Source organism: Pelmatolapia mariae, unplaced genomic scaffold (assembly GCF_036321145.2).
Source record: "Pelmatolapia mariae isolate MD_Pm_ZW unplaced genomic scaffold, Pm_UMD_F_2 NODE_ptg000244l+_length_82687_cov_1, whole genome shotgun sequence".
In the NCBI taxonomy this organism is placed as follows: Eukaryota; Metazoa; Chordata; class Actinopteri; order Cichliformes; family Cichlidae; genus Pelmatolapia; species Pelmatolapia mariae.
This window is the reverse complement of record NW_027051934.1, coordinates 9374-28220: the sequence shown is the minus strand read 5'-3', so window position 1 is coordinate 28220 and position 18847 is coordinate 9374. Positions and strand designations below refer to the sequence as shown.

The 18847-nt window shown below is 39.5% G+C and overlaps 1 protein-coding gene across 1 annotated transcript; it reads left to right on the top strand.

The window, feature by feature from the left end:
- Nucleotides 1-820: 820 nt before the first annotated feature.
- On the top strand, nt 821-18734 carry LOC134622847 (titin-like). Its single transcript, XM_063468178.1, has 9 exons — nt 821-11060; nt 11687-11754; nt 13194-13264; nt 13352-13489; nt 13582-13663; nt 16107-16221; nt 17304-17402; nt 17511-17587; nt 17700-18734. Exons 1-9 carry the CDS (start codon nt 855-857, stop codon nt 17785-17787), a joined length of 10944 nt encoding a protein of 3647 aa, XP_063324248.1. The 5' UTR covers nt 821-854; the 3' UTR covers nt 17788-18734.
- Nucleotides 18735-18847: the final 113 nt, after the last annotated feature.

Sequence of the window (18847 nt, the reverse complement as noted above, 5' to 3'; positions counted from 1 at the left end):
ACATTTCAGACAGCAAAGGTGGTGGAGTCTCTCCACAATCTCCAACCTCATTAGGAACTCCACCTTTTGAGTCCCAACTTCAGGACAATACTGTGAGCACAGATAAGCAATCCCATGCAGTCACTGAATCCAGGGGAAATAGAAGAAAAATGGGATCCACTCGTAGAATAAAAGGAAGACAGCATGATAAGGAATTTAAAGATGAAGATGCAATTGGTGATGAAACCCCTGAAACAATAGAAATGTCAGCAACAGAAGCTACAAGACCTGAAGAATTACTGCAAGAAAATGAGCGTGATGTGTCTCTGTCTTTGCCACATGACACCACCATGTTCAAAGTGTCTACACGTGCTTATTCTCTTAGCATCCAGAGCCCAACTGCAAAGAGCTATTCTGAGATTAGCCTGGACAGTTTAATTTCTGAAAATGAAAACCTTAAGGAAGATAAAAATCAGACAACCTTTAATGTGATTTCAGATAAACCACTGGAATCTGTGATGGAAGAAGTGGTTAAATCTGAAACTGCTCTGACTGAAGAAGTCAAAGATCCTCATCACCCTGATGGCAACCAAGCTAAGCAGCACTTTGTGACTCAGGAAATCAAGGGAGGTGATGTTCCAGATACTAAAGACAGTGGAGTCCCTCTGCAAACTCAACTCTCATTAGCAACTGCACCTTTTGAGTCCCAACTTCAGGACAATACTCTGAGCACAGATAAGCAATCCCATGCAGTCACCGAATCCAGGGGAAATAGAAGAAAAATGGGATCCACTCGTAGAATAAAAGGAAGACAGCATGATAAGGAATTTAAAGATGAAGATGCAATTGGTGATGAAACCCCTGAAACAACAGAAATGTCAGCAACAGAGGCTACAACACCTGAAGAATTACTGCAAAGAAACGAGCATGATGTTTCTCTGCCTTTACCACATGACAGCTCTAGTTTTACAGTGTCTACACCTGCTTATTCTCCTGAGGTCCAGAACCCAACAGCAACAAGCCATCTTGAGATTAGCTTGAACTGTTTAATTCCTGAAAGTGAAAACCTTCACGAAAATCAAGATGAGCAAGATTTTAAAGTGGTTTCAGATAAACCATTGGACTCTGGGATGGAAGAAGTGGATGAATCTGAAACTGCTCTGCGTGAAGAGGTCAAAGATGCCAATCACTCAGATGAAACTGTCAGGAAAATGTATGAAGACGAGGTTGAAAGAACAGAAATTCAAGAAGTGCTGCAGAATGATTTCTCATCTGAAAATGTGATTGATGATGCCACAGAAAACTCTTCCTTTACTTCTGGAGACTTAGGCCAAACTGAAAATAGCAACACTTACCAGTTTCAAGTGATGGTGCAGAGTCCTGATGAATCTGTAACCAAAGTGGAAGTTTCAACTCCTGATGACAAACAACCTGAACAGCACTTTGTGACTCAGGAAAACGAGGAAGGTGACATTTCAGACAGTAAAGGTGGTGGAGTCTCTCCACAATCTCCAACCTCATTAGGAACTCCACCTTTTGAGTCCCAACTTCAGGACAATACTGTGAGCACAGATAAGCAAACCCATGCTGTCACCGAATCCAGGGGAAATAGAAGAAAAATGGGATCCACTCGTAGAAATAAAGGAAGACAGCATGATAAGGAATTTAAAGATGAAGATGTAATTGGTGATGAAACCCCTGAAACAACACAAATGTCAGCAACAGAGGCTACAAGACCTGAAGAATTACTGCAAGGAAATGAGCATGACGTTTCTCTGTCTTTGCCACAAGACACCTCCATGTTTAAAGTGTCTACACCTGCTTATTCTCCTGACATCCAGAGCCCACCTGCAAAGAGCTATTCTGAGATTAGCCTGGACAGTTTAATTTCTGAAAGCGAAAACCTTAAGGAAGATAAAAATCAGACAACCTTTAATGTGATTTCAGATAAACCATTGGATTCTGTGATGGAAGAAGTGGTTAAATCTGAAACTGCTCTGACTGAAGAAGTCAAAGATCCTCATCACCCTGATGGCAACCAAGCTAAGCAGCACTTTGTGACTGAGGAAATTAAGGGAGGTGATGTTCCAGATACTAAAGACAGTGGAGTCCCTCTGCAAACTCAACTCTTATTAGCAACTGCACCTTTTGAGTCCCAACTTCAGGACAATACTCTGAGCACAGATAAGCAATCCCATGCAGTCACTGAATCCAGGGGAAATAGAAGAAAAATGGGATCCACTCGTAGAATAAAAGGAAGACAGCGTGACAAGGAAGTTAAAGATGAAGATGCAATTGGTGATGAAACCCCTGAAACAACAGAAATGTCAGCAACAGAGGCTACAACACCTGAAGAATTACTGCAAAGAAACGAGCATGATGTTTCTCTGCCTTTACCACATGACAGCTCCAGTTTTACAGTGTCTATACCTGCTTATTCTCCTGAGGTCCAGAACCCAACAGCAACAAGCCATCTTGAGATTAGCTTGAACTGTTTAATTCCTGAAAGTGAAAACCTTCACGAAAATCAAGATGAGCAAGATTTTAAAGTGGTTTCAGATAAACCATTGGACTCTGGGATGGAAGAAGTGGATGAATCTGAAACTGCTCTGCGTGAAGAGGTCAAAGATGCCAATCACTCAGATGAAACTGTCAGGAAAATGTATGAAGACGAGGTTGAAAGAACAGAAATTCAAGAAGTGCTGCAGAATGATTTCTCATCTGAAAATGTGATTGATGATGCCACAGAAAACTCTTCCTTTACTTCTGGAGACTTAGGCCAAACTGAAAATAGCAACACTTACCAGTTTCAAGTGATGGTGCAGAGTCCTGATGAATCTGTAACCAAAGTGGAAGTTTCAACTCCTGATGACAAACAACCTGAACAGCACTTTGTGACTCAGGAAAACGAGGAAGGTGACATTTCAGACAGTAAAGGTGGTGGAGTCTCTCCACAATCTCCAACCTCATTAGGAACTCCACCTTTTGAGTCCCAACTTCAGGACAATACTGTGAGCACAGATAAGCAAACCCATGCTGTCACCGAATCCAGGGGAAATAGAAGAAAAATGGGATCCACTCGTAGAAATAAAGGAAGACAGCATGATAAGGAATTTAAAGATGAAGATGTAATTGGTGATGAAACCCCTGAAACAACACAAATGTCAGCAACAGAGGCTACAAGACCTGAAGAATTACTGCAAGGAAATGAGCATGACGTTTCTCTGTCTTTGCCACAAGACACCTCCATGTTTAAAGTGTCTACACCTGCTTATTCTCCTGACATCCAGAGCCCACCTGCAAAGAGCTATTCTGAGATTAGCCTGGACAGTTTAATTTCTGAAAGCGAAAACCTTAAGGAAGATAAAAATCAGACAACCTTTAATGTGATTTCAGATAAACCATTGGATTCTGTGATGGAAGAAGTGGTTAAATCTGAAACTGCTCTGACTGAAGAAGTCAAAGATCCTCATCACCCTGATGGCAACCAAGCTAAGCAGCACTTTGTGACTGAGGAAATTAAGGGAGGTGATGTTCCAGATACTAAAGACAGTGGAGTCCCTCTGCAAACTCAACTCTTATTAGCAACTGCACCTTTTGAGTCCCAACTTCAGGACAATACTCTGAGCACAGATAAGCAATCCCATGCAGTCACTGAATCCAGGGGAAATAGAAGAAAAATGGGATCCACTCGTAGAATAAAAGGAAGACAGCGTGACAAGGAAGTTAAAGATGAAGATGCAATTGGTGATGAAACCCCTGAAACAACAGAAATGTCAGCAACAGAGGCTACAACACCTGAAGAATTACTGCAAAGAAACGAGCATGATGTTTCTCTGCCTTTACCACATGACAGCTCCAGTTTTACAGTGTCTATACCTGCTTATTCTCCTGAGGTCCAGAACCCAACAGCAACAAGCCATCTTGAGATTAGCTTGAACTGTTTAATTCCTGAAAGTGAAAACCTTCACGAAAATCAAGATGAGCAAGATTTTAAAGTGGTTTCAGATAAACCATTGGACTCTGGGATGGAAGAAGTGGATGAATCTGAAACTGCTCTGCGTGAAGAGGTCAAAGATGCCAATCACTCAGATGAAACTGTCAGGAAAATGTATGAAGACGAGGTTGAAAGAACAGAAATTCAAGAAGTGCTGCAGAATGATTTCTCATCTGAAAATGTGATTGATGATGCCACAGAAAACTCTTCCTTTACTTCTGGAGACTTAGGCCAAACTGAAAATAGCAACACTTACCAGTTTCAAGTGATGGTGCAGAGTCCTGATGAATCTGTAACCAAAGTGGAAGTTTCAACTCCTGATGACAAACAACCTGAACAGCACTTTGTGACTCAGGAAAACGAGGAAGGTGACATTTCAGACAGTAAAGGTGGTGGAGTCTCTCCACAATCTCCAACCTCATTAGGAACTCCACCTTTTGAGTCCCAACTTCAGGACAATACTGTGAGCACAGATAAGCAAACCCATGCTGTCACCGAATCCAGGGGAAATAGAAGAAAAATGGGATCCACTCGTAGAAATAAAGGAAGACAGCATGATAAGGAATTTAAAGATGAAGATGTAATTGGTGATGAAACCCCTGAAACAACACAAATGTCAGCAACAGAGGCTACAAGACCTGAAGAATTACTGCAAGGAAATGAGCATGACGTTTCTCTGTCTTTGCCACAAGACACCTCCATGTTTAAAGTGTCTACACCTGCTTATTCTCCTGACATCCAGAGCCCACCTGCAAAGAGCTATTCTGAGATTAGCCTGGACAGTTTAATTTCTGAAAGCGAAAACCTTAAGGAAGATAAAAATCAGACAACCTTTAATGTGATTTCAGATAAACCACTGGATTCTGTGATGGAAGAAGTGGTTAAATCTGAAACTGCTCTGACTGAAGAAGTCAAAGATCCTCATCACCCTGATGGCAACCAAGCTAAGCAGCACTTTGTGACTGAGGAAATTAAGGGAGGTGATGTTCCAGATACTAAAGACAGTGGAGTCCCTCTGCAAACTCAACTCTTATTAGCAACTGCACCTTTTGAGTCCCAACTTCAGGACAATACTCTGAGCACAGATAAGCAATCCCATGCAGTCACTGAATCCAGGGGAAATAGAAGAAAAATGGGATCCACTCGTAGAATAAAAGGAAGACAGCGTGACAAGGAATTTAAAGATGAAGATGCAATTGGTGATGAAACCCCTGAAACAACAGAAATGTCAGCAACAGAGGCTACAACACCTGAAGAATTACTGCAAAGAAACGAGCATGATGTTTCTCTGCCTTTACCACATGACAGCTCCAGTTTTACAGTGTCTATACCTGCTTATTCTCCTGAGGTCCAGAACCCAACAGCAACAAGCCATCTTGAGATTAGCTTGAACTGTTTAATTCCTGAAAGGGAAAACCTTCACGAAAATCAAGATGAGCAAGATTTTAAAGTGGTTTCAGATAAACCATTGGACTCTGGGATGGAAGAAGTGGATGAATCTGAAACTGCTCTGCGTGAAGAGGTCAAAGATGCCAATCACTCAGATGAAACTGTCAGGAAAATGTATGAAGATGAGGTTGAAAGAACAGAAATTCAAGAAGTGCTGCAGAATGATTTCTCATCTGAAAATGTGATTGATGATGCCACAGAAAACTCTTCCTTTACTTCTGGAGACTTAGGCCAAACTGAAAATAGCAACACTTACCAGTTTCAAGTGATGGTGCAGAGTCCTGATGAATCTGTAACCAAAGTGGAAGTTTCTATGCCTGATGACAAACAACCTGAACAGCACTTTGTGACTCAGGAAAACGAGGAAGGTGACATTTCAGACAGCAAAGGTGGTGGAGTCTCTCCACAATCTCCAACCTCATTAGGAACTCCACCTTTTGAGTCCCAACTTCAGGACAATACTGTGAGCACAGATAAGCAAACCCATGCTGTCACCGAATCCAGGGGAAATAGAAGAAAAATGGGATCCACTCGTAGAAATAAAGGAAGACAGCATGATAAGGAATTTAAAGATGAAGATGTAATTGGTGATGAAACCCCTGAAACAACACAAATGTCAGCAACAGAGGCTACAAGACCTGAAGAATTACTGCAAGGAAATGAGCATGACGTTTTTCTGTCTTTGCCACAAGACACCTCCATGTTTAAAGTGTCTACACCTGCTTATTCTCCTGACATCCAGAGCCCACCTGCAACGAGCTATTCTGAGATTAGCCTGGACAGTTTAATTTCTGAAAGTGAAAACCTTAAGGAAGATAAAAATCAGACAACCTTTAATGTGATTTCAGATAAACCACTGGAATCTGTGATGGAAGAAGTGATTAAATCTGAAACTGCTCTGACTGAAGAAGTCAAAGATCCTCATCACCCTGATGGCAACCAAGCTAAGCAGCACTTTGTGACTGAGGAAATTAAGGGAGGTGATGTTCCAGATACTAAAGACAGTGGAGTCCCTCTGCAAACTCAACTCTTATTAGCAACTGCACCTTTTGAGTCCCAACTTCAGGACAATACTCTGAGCACAGATAAGCAATCCCATGCAGTCACTGAATCCAGGGGAAATAGAAGAAAAATGGGATCCACTCGTAGAATAAAAGGAAGACAGCGTGACAAGGAATTTAAAGATGAAGATGCAATTGGTGATGAAACCCCTGAAACAACAGAAATGTCAGCAACAGAGGCTACAACACCTGAAGAATTACTGCAAAGAAACGAGCATGATGTTTCTCTGCCTTTACCACATGACAGCTCCAGTTTTACAGTGTCTATACCTGCTTATTCTCCTGAGGTCCAGAACCCAACAGCAACAAGCCATCTTGAGATTAGCTTGAACTGTTTAATTCCTGAAAGGGAAAACCTTCACGAAAATCAAGATGAGCAAGATTTTAAAGTGGTTTCAGATAAACCATTGGACTCTGGGATGGAAGAAGTGGATGAATCTGAAACTGCTCTGCGTGAAGAGGTCAAAGATGCCAATCACTCAGATGAAACTGTCAGGAAAATGTATGAAGATGAGGTTGAAAGAACAGAAATTCAAGAAGTGCTGCAGAATGATTTCTCATCTGAAAATGTGATTGATGATGCCACAGAAAACTCTTCCTTTACTTCTGGAGACTTAGGCCAAACTGAAAATAGCAACACTTACCAGTTTCAAGTGATGGTGCAGAGTCCTGATGAATCTGTAACCAAAGTGGAAGTTTCTATGCCTGATGACAAACAACCTGAACAGCACTTTGTGACTCAGGAAAACGAGGAAGGTGACATTTCAGACAGCAAAGGTGGTGGAGTCTCTCCACAATCTCCAACCTCATTAGGAACTCCACCTTTTGAGTCCCAACTTCAGGACAATACTGTGAGCACAGATAAGCAAACCCATGCTGTCACCGAATCCAGGGGAAATAGAAGAAAAATGGGATCCACTCGTAGAAATAAAGGAAGACAGCATGATAAGGAATTTAAAGATGAAGATGTAATTGGTGATGAAACCCCTGAAACAACACAAATGTCAGCAACAGAGGCTACAAGACCTGAAGAATTACTGCAAGGAAATGAGCATGACGTTTCTCTGTCTTTGCCACAAGACACCTCCATGTTTAAAGTGTCTACACCTGCTTATTCTCCTGACATCCAGAGCCCACCTGCAACGAGCTATTCTGAGATTAGCCTGGACAGTTTAATTTCTGAAAGTGAAAACCTTAAGGAAGATAAAAATCAGACAACCTTTAATGTGATTTCAGATAAACCACTGGAATCTGTGATGGAAGAAGTGATTAAATCTGAAACTGCTCTGACTGAAGAAGTCAAAGATCCTCATCACCCTGATGGCAACCAAGCTAAGCAGCACTTTGTGACTCAGGAAGTCAAGGGAGGTGATGTTCCAGATACTAAAGACAGTGGAGTCCCTCTGCAAACTCAACTCTCATTAGCAACTGCACCTTTTGAGTCCCAACTTCAGGACAATACTCTGAGCACAGATAAGCAATCCCATGCAGTCACTGAATCCAGGGGAAATAGAAGAAAAATGGGATCCACTCGTAGAATAAAAGGAAGACAGCGTGACAAGGAATTTAAAGATGAAGATGCAATTGGTGATGAAACCCCTGAAACAACAGAAATGTCAGCAACAGAGGCTACAACACCTGAAGAATTACTGCAAAGAAACGAGCATGATGTTTCTCTGCCTTTACCACATGACAGCTCCAGTTTTACAGTGTCTATACCTGCTTATTCTCCTGAGGTCCAGAACCCAACAGCAACAAGCCATCTTGAGATTAGCTTGAACTGTTTAATTCCTGAAAGTGAAAACCTTCACGAAAATCAAGATGAGCAAGATTTTAAAGTGGTTTCAGATAAACCATTGGACTCTGGGATGGAAGAAGTGGATGAATCTGAAACTGCTCTGACTGAAGAAGTCAAAGATCCTCATCACCCTGATGGCAACCAAGCTAAGCAGCACTTTGTGACTCAGGAAATCAAGGGAGGTGATGTTCCAGATACTAAAGACAGTGGAGTCCCTCTACAAACTCAACTCTTATTAGCAACTGCACCTTTTGAGTCCCAACTTCAGGACAATACTCTGAGCACAGATAAGCAATCCCATGCGGTCACCGAATCCAGGGGAAATAGAAGAAAAATGGGATCCACTCGTAGAATAAAAGGAAGACAGCGTGACAAGGAATTTAAAGATGAAGATGCAATTGGTGATGAAACCCCTGAAACAACAGAAATGTCAGCAACAGAGGCTACAACACCTGAAGAATTACTGCAAGAAAACAAGCATGATCTTTCTCTGTCTGTGCCATATCGTGAAAATTCCCTTAAAAATCAAAATGATGGAGATCCTAAAGTGATTTATGATAAACCAGTGCAGGCTGGGATGGAAGAAGTCAAAAAAGATCAGCACATAAAACTTTTAGGGCAGGATGGAAGTTTAGCCAGCAATATTTTGTTAAGTGGAACAACAGAATGTACCATTACAGTTGAGAAAACAACTGACCAATCTAGCCCAAGAGAAAGCACTGAAGTTCAATGCAGTGTTGCACAAGAAACATTTTTAGCATCTCAAAATGTCTTGACTAGAAATAGGGAACAACATGAGCATTGCAACCCAACTGAGGTCACCAAAGCTAACCAGTCAGAGAGTTCATCAATGCATCAGACTGACTACAGCTCAAGTACAGAGAGTCACCAAACACCCTTATCTGAAACAAATATCTCTTTGGATAATTCTCAGGACATTACAGAAATTCACACAGGCCTCAGCCGTACAGGGAATAGAAAGAAAATGGGTTCAAGCCGAAGAAATAAAGGAAGACAGTGTGTCAAGGACCCTGATGCATACCAGGAACCTAAAGATGACATTTTAGAAAAACCCACAAGTAATGACAAACTCAGAACAGTTGAAATGTCACCAGCAACAGATATAACAAAGGAGGAAGAAGAAAAAGACCTCATATCCATGGACAAAGAAGTGCAGATTACCTCAACAGCAAAAGAAGGCAAAAATAAAGAAAAGTTGTTGGAGGAAGATGCATTTTTCTCACAGAATAATATGGATAGCAATACAGATGGACTTCTCAAATCTAACAAAGATTTCAATGAGGAAAATAAAGTTGTTCAAGATGCTATGAATTTAGATCAGCTTACAGGATGTGACACAATTACAAAGCACCTGATGCAATCACCACAAGCCTCAGTTTGTGAAGTTCCCTCAGACATGCAGCATATCTCGTATCATGCTGGCATCGAAGGCTCTAGCTCTCTGAAGGTGCTTGATAAAGAAGAAGCGTTGGAGGCAATGGATGCAAGCAACGGCCAGCAAGAACAAACTCAATCAGGTAACAGAAATACTTTGCAAATAAATCCAAAACAGAAGAAGAGAAAGATAGGTTCTACTCGCAGGAGTCAACTCAACAGAAAAAAAGAGGAAGAAACAGACAACACAGATGAAACCAAAGAAAGTGACTTTCACACCGAAGCTGACGTGAGGAATATTGACAAGATGGACGTGGGAGAGTTACTGTTAACTACAGATATACCACAAAATGAAACTGCACAACCGTTATTCTCTGCTGTTCATAAACAACAGGAAGCTGATGAAACCTTTTCTGTACCAAGCAGTACAGAGATCAATGTGATACCAGTAGTAGAAGATTTTAAGGCCCCTCTTCCTGAACAGTCTTCCTCTCTCCGTGAAGAAACTATCGGTCTGGTTACATGCGTTATCACAGGTGGTGTAAGAGAAGTTATTGTGGAGCCGCCACAGCTAGACAATTTTACAAACACTGAGACTCAAATAACCACTGTGGTCACGGGTAGAAGCAGACGCTCCATAAATCAGTTGCTGCCCCCAAATACCGAGGCTGCCACAGACACTGGCATAGCAGAAGAGAGCTTAGTGTCTTCTGGTGAGGCCAGGCAAAATACACATAGCGATGAGGAAAGGCCAGAGAGCATAAAAGTAGTACAAGATCAAGATGCTAGTGAGAAAAATCCAAGCAACTTGAATGAATTAGCTCATAATAAAACTCAAGAGATGAGGAGTGAAAGTCCAAATTTACATTTGAGCAACCGGAGAAGAAAGATGGGCTCCACCCGCAGGAATCTTGGATCCAGAAACAAAGAAGAGCTGCATCAAAAACAGGAGGTAGATAACGAAGCGAAGGAGACTGGAACAGACATCGGGGAAACTGAAAGTGTCTCCAGAATCAAAGAAGAAGCACTTCAGCTTCACACAGATCACAAAAACAATGATGGCGACCAAGGAAAACAGAAAGTATTTGAAACAGTGGAAATCAGCCCTCCGGGTCAGTCTAAATTCAAACCTCTGCCTGAGCAAACAGTTGAAGAGAGGCCTGCTTCCCAAGACCAGCTAGCAGAAACAGAGCATCACACTGCAAATGATCTCCTGTCTACATCCTTAAAAGATGATTTGGTGTCAGAATCAGCATCTGGAGGGAGGAGAAGAAAATTGGGATCTAACCGAAAGTCCCGTGGACATCAGCGTATAGAAGACCAAACAGGAGAGGGCACAATAATAGATGATCAAAGTGGGACAGATGCCAGAATTTCAGAGGTAAGCAGCAATGTTTTGGGGTCTTTGTTTTGTTTAATTTTATAGTATTTAGTAGAAATCTTAATTGTTTGCAATTTTTTCAAAACCTCATGCACAGACTACATTTAAATTTGACTATTAAATGCAATTCCTTATTGAACTTTGTTGTATTTATAATTCTATGCATAGTTGTGAATAGTGAATAGTTATTATTGGACAAGTGTTCTTTCACATGGGCAAGCCTACATTGTTATTTACACCCCATTTGCAGTAGACACTTTGCAAACTGGATTGTTTGTGGCAAGATCATTGTGACACAGGGAACTAAAAAGAGGAACCTGAGGTTTACATAGCATGTTTCACATACAGCAAACGAGAACATGTGTTCACCTTCTTCAGAAACCTGGCAGATAAGGGCTTTGAATGAGATCAGCAAATAATGGCTTTAAAGATGTCACAATAAATTATTATTATTGACAAAGAATGAGAAACCAGTATGTCAGATATTCCAGCTTCAGATATTATTAGGAGACGACTGATTACTAGATGATAACTAATCCAAGTAGAATAATTTGCACTTTCACATCATGAAATGAGTTTGTCATGCACATTTAGAAGCATAAAAAGCCCTACTTTTCTTTCTGCAGGTTGGAAAACGTGATAAGAAACCATCATCAGGCCCCTCAAAGAGTGAAGAGCACTCAAAGACTGTGAGGTAGGTCTAACACACAAATATTTTTAAAAAGGCTGGGGTTGTCCAGCTACCTAATTAGCTTTCAAGTCTTGGCTTTCCTACTTGACTTACTCACTGTAACTCATAGATAAGTCCAAATTTGTTACAATGTAGTCTGTTATGTGTTATACTGAATATTCATGTTCATATTGCATATATAGCAATGGACAATTGTAATATCAGTCACCTCAAAGTTCACTTTGTAACATCCAAAAGAAAATGTCCATGAGATTGTTGAAAACATTTTACAATTTGTTAATCTATTTGAGTCACATACAAAAGGAAAGTATACCTGTTTTTTTTTTATTCTGAGCTTTTACACATAAAACATAATAACACTGTGTCATTATGTAGTTAACAAAAACTAAGCCAAAATTCAGAAGGAGTGTGTGTAAAACTAAGTAGACTTTTACACACACACCTTTATAAAGCCAGAAGTGTCCCTTTCCCAACGATTCCAAAACATTCAAGACACCTGCTAATCTTCCCAAAAGTGAACGTCCCAACAAATTCACCCCTAGGTCAGACCATGCAATGCCATGCTGCCAAGAGAAATCCTCTTCTCTCTAAAAAGAACATGGCAGCATGGCTGAAGTTTGCAATATTGCATCTGAAAAATCCACAGACTTCTCGAACAATGTCCTTTGCACAGATGTGACCAAAGTAGAGATGTTTGGCCATAATGCACATAAAATCCAGGCCTCAACGTAAATTAAATGTGGTAGCAAGACCTCATGAGAGCTGTGCATTAACAAATGCCTGCAAACCTCAATAAAAAGGAAGCAATGTCTGAAAGAAGAGCGGGCCAAAATTCCTTCACAGCAATGTGAGAGACTGATAAAGTCACAGAGAAAACAATTACTTCAACTTAATTCTGTGAAAATGCAGAATCATAGGGTGTATTTAGTTTTTTGCACACTGCTTCTGCATTTTGACTTAGTATTTGTTAAACTAATAATAGCATGGAGTAATATGTTCTGTGTTGTTGTTCCTCTGACGCTGTAGTTAAAATAATTTAAGAACATGGTAATGACTGGATGATTTCTTGTTATGCCTTGATAAGGTAAAAACTTGTGTACCGCATGGTACTTTCTTTCTTTTTGCAAGCTTTAAAAATACAGTTATGCAGTTACTACTGTACACTAGCTTAGCAGTAGTGTATGCACTGTTTTCAGCTGACCTGCTTAGAGATGAGGTGTGAATGTCACAAGAGTGGTGTGGTTTAACAACACACAGCTTCCTCATCTCTATTGTTTTAAATAAATAATCACAAATCAAGTGAATGACAAAATTCCTTGTCAAATGTTCAGTGCACGGCAACTCAAATATGAGCTCGAGACATTCTGAAAACTGACCATTTCAACCTTGCAAATCCTTACGCTGTATATGTCATGAAGTTTGTTTGATTGTCTTTTCCACAGTGAGAAGACTTCAGCCCAACCTTGTAATGCTGGAATCTTTCCTAGTAAAGAGAATCAAACATTTTCTCTGGGTAAGAAGATGATCAGTGCAGCTAACCAATAATTATAGGGAAACTTTACATTTAAAGATGATGTATGACCAGATATTTTAATTTCAGTTGATAATCCGGGAGTGGTAGACTCCAAATCAAAGCGCTACAATGTGGTGATGATTGGAGACAGCAGTGTGGGAAAGACCTCCTTCATGAAAAGAGCTCAAAGTGGGAAGTTTTCTTTAGATATACCTGCCTCAATCGGTAAGATCCTGGTGTTAATCTCACAATTAATCCTACTAATGTGTATGCACAGTGATGTACACTCTAAATATACACGTAAATATTGTTTATAGGCCTGGATTCGCTGATGTGGCCTGTTGTAGTAGATGGAAAGCCTATGATACTACAGCTATGGGACACAGCAGGTCAAGAAAGGTAAGTCTCAATTTTCCTCTTAGAATGAATCATTGAGACACATTTTTGATGTTTCACAGAACATTTAAATTATATATCACTAGCCGCTCTACATTTCTTTATATTTTGCGGATACCAGTAATCTGCTGTAGATTGGTTTGTAAGCCTGCCAGTTATTATTTGGCCCTCCATTTGTCCAGTTTCCTAAATTTATAAGGACACACAGCACACCATGCCAAGAAGTGACAAAAAAATTGGAAACTGGCAACTCTTTAGGAATCATGTTGTTGGTTAAAAAAAAGCATAACAGTTTTATTGACTGTCAAACTGTGTTATTTTTTGGCATTTTTCATAGATTCAAGTAAAGAAATGGGAACAAATTATGTTTTTCTGACAGGCTGCTAATAACAAAGTGTCCAAAGATACAATTTAAAATGGGTTCTTTGCTAAGTGTTTCCTTGCTGTAGACAAAACAATGTATCTCCCCTTGAGTCAGGTGCCATGTTATGCCATCTACGCTTGAATTATTCAAAGGTCAATTTTACGGTACAAGGACTGGACTAAGAATGAGTGAAAGAGTAGCCAATATCCAGGAAAAGGAAAACTTTGAAACACCTTCAGAAAACTGGAGAACTATTGCTCAAGACCACTTTAAGAATTACAAGAAAGTCCTTCCAGGCAAAATATAAAGAAATGAGGGGTTTATCAAGACTTTTGCACAGTTTTGTTGCTGAAAGAAGCCATATTGGAGAGAATACATTTAACAGGTTTTTTGAGTTTTTATTAATGTTTTTTCTAGTCTGTTTTGAACAGTACATATATTATAATGTACGTAGGTGATTAGCTCACAGTAGGCTGCCTGTAGGAGAATAACAAATATCACAGTCGTCAGTGTGTTACGTATGACAGTATCAAAGTCCAACTTGTCTGACTTTTCACAGCCCTGGAATTCAGGTTATCTTTTACATTTCACGTTAGTTAAATTCTGTAAATGAGCAACTTGTCTGAGTATAAAAACACTGGGAGCAACACGTCTGCATTTCTGTGACGTCATAAAGACAAAAAGCACAGTTTGTCCATTAAAGTGCGTCAATTATCTAGTCGAAATTCTGAATTCTGCCCAGCCTTGTGATTTTCTCCTTCATAGCATGGGTTTGTCAGGAGTAGAATTAAACCAGGTGGAAAAAGCAAAGATGACTTCATAATGAGTGCAAAAAGTCTATCCTTCTAATAAAGCAAGAAAAATTGCAAACCCTGTGCATGACAGTTCATGTCTGCTTACTCATTTCTATCATACTGCTCATAAAACTAAATGTTAACTACAGACTTGGATGCACGAGTCCCAAACTACAATACAGCGACATATCCTGAAGGAAACATACATATCCAGAGAGAGAGGAAAAAAAAGAAGCAAATTTCTATATCAAGGTTTTCTAAACAACTACTGCTTTTTGGAGTTTGTTTGAGCCAGACTTGAACAGTTTTATATCTGTTTTGTAAATAAAGCCAATCATCAGAGAAGACGCCATCTCTTTTTTAAAGGTACAGGCTATTATTTTGTGGTTTATGATGTCCTGAATGTTGTGCCACATGCAGTCTTGCTGTTCTAGGGAGTGGCTGTGTTTTTTTCAGTGTGTAGATAAACTTCCCCGATGGCCAAGGACACGCTGTCCCGCTGTTCCGAAGCCTGACAAGGAAGGCTTCCATGTAGGCGACACCCAGTGTTCAAAGCAGTCTGTACACCTTGGAATTCAACCAAGATCTGCAGTTACTACATGTAACAGTGTTTACTTAAGTAACACTTGCTTTTGTAGATAGATACAGTATAGCAGCCAATTTCAACATGTAACAGACAATATGCTCAGATCAGAGTCTGTGTATTTAAAGACTGCTCAAGTGTAACTGGTTTCAGAACTGGTTTGGCACTCCTCAATAATGTTTTGTATTCCAGGATACAATGCAGATTTTGTTCCAGTGACAGAGGTGGACTCAACACGCATGCAATTTAAAGATGCTCACTTTTAACTGCAGATTTTAGGCAGACTCGTGTTGGATAAGTTCAATTAAAAAACATAGCAAGAGTGAGAAAGCGCTTGAGACATGCAGTTCCCCAAGAGTTTGCAAAAAGCCTCCTTAATGTCAACAATAAAGTGAAGCTTATTCCAACTCTTCACCTAATGGGCAGGCTTCTAAGATCTATTTATTTTATTTTTGCTACAAAAACATCTGGATTGACATTTACTTGTTCAAGGAGGGAAGTCTGAGACATGGGTGCATCTTGAAAAATATGTTCAGGGTAGCCTCTGCAAAATGCATTAAATGACAAATTTGTGACATTAACTTTTGAGTGAATGTGAGGAAAGTAATTAGAATGTGCTACAGTATGCAGAGCTAGTGTCTTCCTGGTTTCAAAAAGGAAGTATTAATAGATCACCTCTGATGTCATGCTTTTCTGTCTTTAAAGGTTTCACAGTATCACTAAACAGGTCTTCCACAGAGCCCAGGCCTTTCTCTTGATGTATGACATCACCTCCACCAATAGTTTTTCCGCAGTCAGTTACTGGGCAAACTGTATTCAGGTATGTCTTCCCTTTCAAACTTCAACACCTATTTTTTAAACAGATGTTGAAATAACTAGTTAAACATGCTATGTTGTCAAAACAGTAATTTACTTTTATATTCATTTAGTGTATTTGGTTCTAATAGGCGGGGCTACACTGGCCACTTCATTAGCACACCTGTTCATCTGCTTCAAAAAAAAGGAATGAGCTAAGCACATGCGAGTGCATTAATGTATGTAGACATAGTCAAGACTACCTGCTGATGTTCAAACAGAGCATCAGAACAAGGAAGAATGATGATTTAAGTGACTGTGAACATGGTTGTTGGATCTATTTCAGACACTCATCTACAATAAACTTTTCTCTCACAACCTGCCTTGTTGCAAGAGATCAGAGAATGGTCAGGCTGCTTCAATCTGATAAGCAGGCAACAGTAACTTTAAAAAAAAATTTACAAATAACCACCATAAGGTATGCAGAAGAGCATCTCTGAATGCACAATACTTATCAGCTTTGAAGGAGAAGGGCTACAGCAGCAGAATAACCCACCGGGTGCCACTCCTGGCAGTTAAGAACAGGAAATTGAGGCTACATTCACACAAGCTCATCACAGTTGGTTAACGGTAGTCTGGAAAAACGTTGCCTGGTCTGATGAGTTTCGATTTCTGCTGCAGCATTCGTATGCTGAGGTCAGAATTTGGTGTAAATGACATGAAAGCATGGATCAGTCCTGCCTTATTCAGGCTGGTGGTGGTGTTTAATGTTTGGGGTTTTTTGGCAAACTCTCTGGGAAATGTTTTCAGTGCCTTGTTGTATCAATGCCAGGAAAAATTAATGTTGTTCTGAAGGCAAAAAGGGGTCCGATGGGGGGTACTAACAGGTATACCTAATAAAGTGGCCTATAAGTGTGATACTGAAGTGTGTATTTAAAACAGCAGCACATATTTTGATTATTAGTAGAAAAAAGTATTGATAAATCTTAAACATCAACTATTTATAGTGGACGGGACGTGAGTGTCTGAAACAGTTTAACTAGCCTGCAAAGTTAGACTAGTTTGTAATAACATGTGCAGATTATCAAAATAATTCCTGTTCTGCAGGAGTCTGCTGCTGAAAATGTGACTGTTTTGCTTCTTGGAAACAAGAGCGACTGTTCTGAACGACGGGTTAAAACTCATCAGGGGGAAATTCTTGCTAAGGTGCGAATATGTTGCATTACACCCACTCATGAAACAGTCACATTCAGTTCAGTAGTTTTAATGATCAAAACACCCACAGTGAGTGCAGATATTCATTCAACTCCACAGGAATATGACTTCGAGTTTATGGAGTGCAGTGCTGCCACAGGTGAAAACGTGATCCAGTCTTTGGAAGTTGTAGCCAGGTATGTATATAATTGTATTGTTTTTCCTCTAAAACCACATATTTTAAGATATGCCCTGTAAAGTCGACTGCTGTGTCATCAGCTGATTGCACTGTTGCTGTGTTGTTGCCAGGAAGCTGAGTCAAAGAATTGACTCAAGAGAAGAAGCCACAGTGTTGCACAAAGAGCCAGAACAGAAAAAAAGCTCAAGATGTTGCTGAACAAATGTGTTTGTCTTTAAAAAAAAAGAAAAGAAAAAAAAACAAGACAAGTGGTGAAATCCTGAAAACAAGAACACGCTGTACTCATCTGGCTTTCTTGTAACTCAGTGCATTATATTATATTACTTGTATTACATGTCTGCATATTTTCAGTGTCGTTATATTTAGATATACAATTATTTCTTCAAAGGCCTTATATTAGAATAGTAGTTTATAGTTAGTAGTGACCAAAGTTATATAGTTAAAAAAGTGAAGGCTTTTTCAGTGTTTGCTTAATAACTACCCAATAATTTAATGCATATACAAGCTTACTGTATTTAATTATATTTGCACCGTGTGTGTTTTATCTTGCAATATGACAATTTTTGTGCAATATTGTGCAACTTCAAATAATTTCAAATCACATGATTGACATTTTTCCAGATGAAGCTGTAACAACTAAAATCACAAGTTTAAGCTTTTAGTTACAATTTCACAAAGTTCATCTCTGTTGTTGTACATCTACTAAATGTTTAGTCTACACCCTCTTCACTTTATGGATTTACTATACTGAAATTTAATGTAAATGTGTATATAGTATGATTAATTTAAACAGGAGAATACCCCATTCAGATATTTCCAGAGATCAAGAGAACATGTGACCTAGAGCAAATCTAGTACAGTGGTAAATAATTATTATATTAAATATATATTAAACATAATTATACTTGCTTTTTTGTGATTTTGTTTAGCCTTTCTTCTAAGTTGGCATTCATCTTAATTCAGTCATCACAACTGTCAGGTCTGACACATAATTATGAATAAACATTACTCCCCTATAATTATAGTGCCAGTGACATGATCAACAGTTATATATGTAAATGTATTTTTATGTTCCCGTGCATATCCTTTGTGACCAAGTAGCTTTAAACCAATTGTTTTAATGGCGTGTCTCATGATTAATAAATCTCCAGATAAACAACGTCTGCTTGTGTACTTAATTTGTGCCCTTGTGGAAGTTATAGGTTTCCAGACTGACAAAGACAACTGTGTTAGCAGTGGAACAACAAGTCCAACAATG